Genomic DNA, 1795 nt, shown 5'->3' on the forward strand with positions numbered 1-1795 from the left:
TCGTCGCCGAGCTCGCGGCGCGCTGCCCGGACGTGCCGTTCCTCTGCGTGTCGACGCGCTGGACGCGCGACTCCGAGGCGGAGATCCAGGCGCTGAAGCGGCTGCCGAACGTCGTCTTCGCGAGCGGCGTGCCCTCGGAGCGCATGGACGCCCAGGTCTGGCGGCGCACGCGGGTTTTGCTCGCGCCGTCGGTCTGGCCCGAGCCCTTCGGCTTGGTCGCCGTCGAGGCGGCGCTCCGGGGCATCCCCGTGCTGTCGACGAACCTCGCCGGTCTCCGGGAGTCGAACGTCACGGGCCGGGTCCTCCCCTGCCCCCTGCTCATGGACATCCACGTCCAGAAGACCTTCGCGTGCGCCGACGGCCGCGACGTCGTCGCGGCGTTCGAGGGCCTGTCCGACGGCGAGCGGGCGGCGCTACGAAGCGGCGCGCCCGTCGCGCCCTTCGCGCCGGCGACGCCCGCGGACGTCGCGCGCGCCGCGGAGCCCTTCGTCGCGGCGCTCCGGGAATTGACGGACGCGGACGGCGCGCTCGAAACCGCGGCGGCCCGCGCGCTGAAGACGGCGCTGGACCACGTCGAGCTCCGCCAGCACAGCCTCGCGCGCGTGCTCCGGGGCCTGGACGTGGCGCGGCCGCCCTGGGTGCGGCGCCACGTCGACGGCGTCGGCGGCCCGGACTCGCAGCCGGGCGCCGCGGTGCTCGCCGCGAACCTGGCGGCGAATCTGGCCGTCGCCGGCTAGGGGAGCGACGACGATAAAGTGGCCGTCGCCGGCTAGAGTCGCTCGTCTTAATCGTCGTCGCTCTCGCGAAGCTCGCGGCGAATCTGGCCGTCGCCGGATAGACTAGCTCGTCTTAATCGTCGTCGCTCCCGGCGGTCTTCTTCTTCTTCTTGGACCGGTACGCGGCGGCCTCGTGGTCCGCGGCGGCCTCGCGCTTCTTGGTCATGGCGTAGGTCTCGTCGTCGGAGTCGTAGAGCGTCGCCTCGCCGTAGCCGCCGTCCGTGCCGTCGAAGTTGCGCGACAGCTTGGGCGCGGCGACCGTGGCCGTGCCCATGATGGGGTCGCGGTGGACGACGCCGCCGGTCTTGGCCTTGGCCTTGCGCCGCTCGCGCCGGTTGCCGCCCGCGGGCGTCGGACGCACGGCCGACTGCTGTTGCTCGGGCGGCGCGGCCGCGGCGTCGAAGTCGTCGTCGTCGTCGCCGTCGTCGGTCTTCGCGGGCCGCGCGGGGGGCGCGGCCGCGGGCGCCGCCTCGGCGGCGCCGTCGTCGTCGTCGTCGACCATGGCCGCGGCGCGGCGCGACGCCTCGGCGCGCTCGCGGAGCGAGCGGCCGTCGCCGTCGCCGGACCGCGTCGCGAGGCCGGGGGCGTAGTCGGCGCCCGCGTCCTCGAAGATGTCGTCGCTCCGCGCGGGCGCTTTCAGGGACACGGGCGCGGCGGCGGCGTCGGCCGGCGCGCGCTTCTTGCCCTTCTTCTTCTTCGCTTGGCCGCGGCCGAGGGCCTCGCCGACGGCCCGCGCGAGCGGCGCGGGCAGGGGCGCGCCGAGCTCGCGGTCGTCGTAGAGCTGGGACCGGTCCGCGCGGCTCCGGGACACCGTCGTCGGCGCGTCGCCCGAGTCCATCAAAGCGGCGCGCGACAGGTCGTATTCCAAGGACGTCGTCCGGAGCCGGAGCCGCGCCGTCGCGGACCGCGCGGGCGGCGGGCGCCGGAGGAACGCGAGGACGCCCGCGGCCATCTTCGTCTTCGTCGTCGCGGGCGCCGGCGCCGTTGTCTGGGCGCGCCTCGCGGCGGCGGCGGCGCCG

General features: G+C 75.9%; 2 protein-coding genes across 2 annotated transcripts in view; one reads left to right on the top strand and one right to left on the bottom strand.

The window, feature by feature from the left end:
* Positions 1 to 737, top strand: part of AURANDRAFT_66912 (hypothetical protein) — a gene marked incomplete at both ends in the record, with an annotated part of 4733 nt that extends 3996 nt beyond the window's left edge. The window contains one exon of the mRNA XM_009042234.1: positions 90 to 737. Within this exon, the coding sequence (XP_009040482.1) occupies positions 90 to 737 (648 nt within the window). The remainder of the gene's footprint in view (positions 1 to 89) is intronic.
* Positions 738 to 849: 112 nt separating this feature from the next.
* AURANDRAFT_66913 (hypothetical protein) lies at positions 850 to 1728 on the bottom strand (the record flags this gene model as incomplete). Its single annotated transcript, XM_009042310.1, has 1 exon — positions 850 to 1728. The coding sequence occupies one exon, from the start codon at positions 1726 to 1728 to the stop codon at positions 850 to 852; it is 879 nt and encodes a 292-aa protein (XP_009040558.1).
* Between the last annotated feature and the right edge of the window lie 67 nt (positions 1729 to 1795).

Source organism: Aureococcus anophagefferens (genome assembly GCF_000186865.1).
Source record: "Aureococcus anophagefferens unplaced genomic scaffold AURANscaffold_29, whole genome shotgun sequence".
NCBI lineage: Eukaryota > Pelagophyceae > Pelagomonadales > Pelagomonadaceae > Aureococcus > Aureococcus anophagefferens.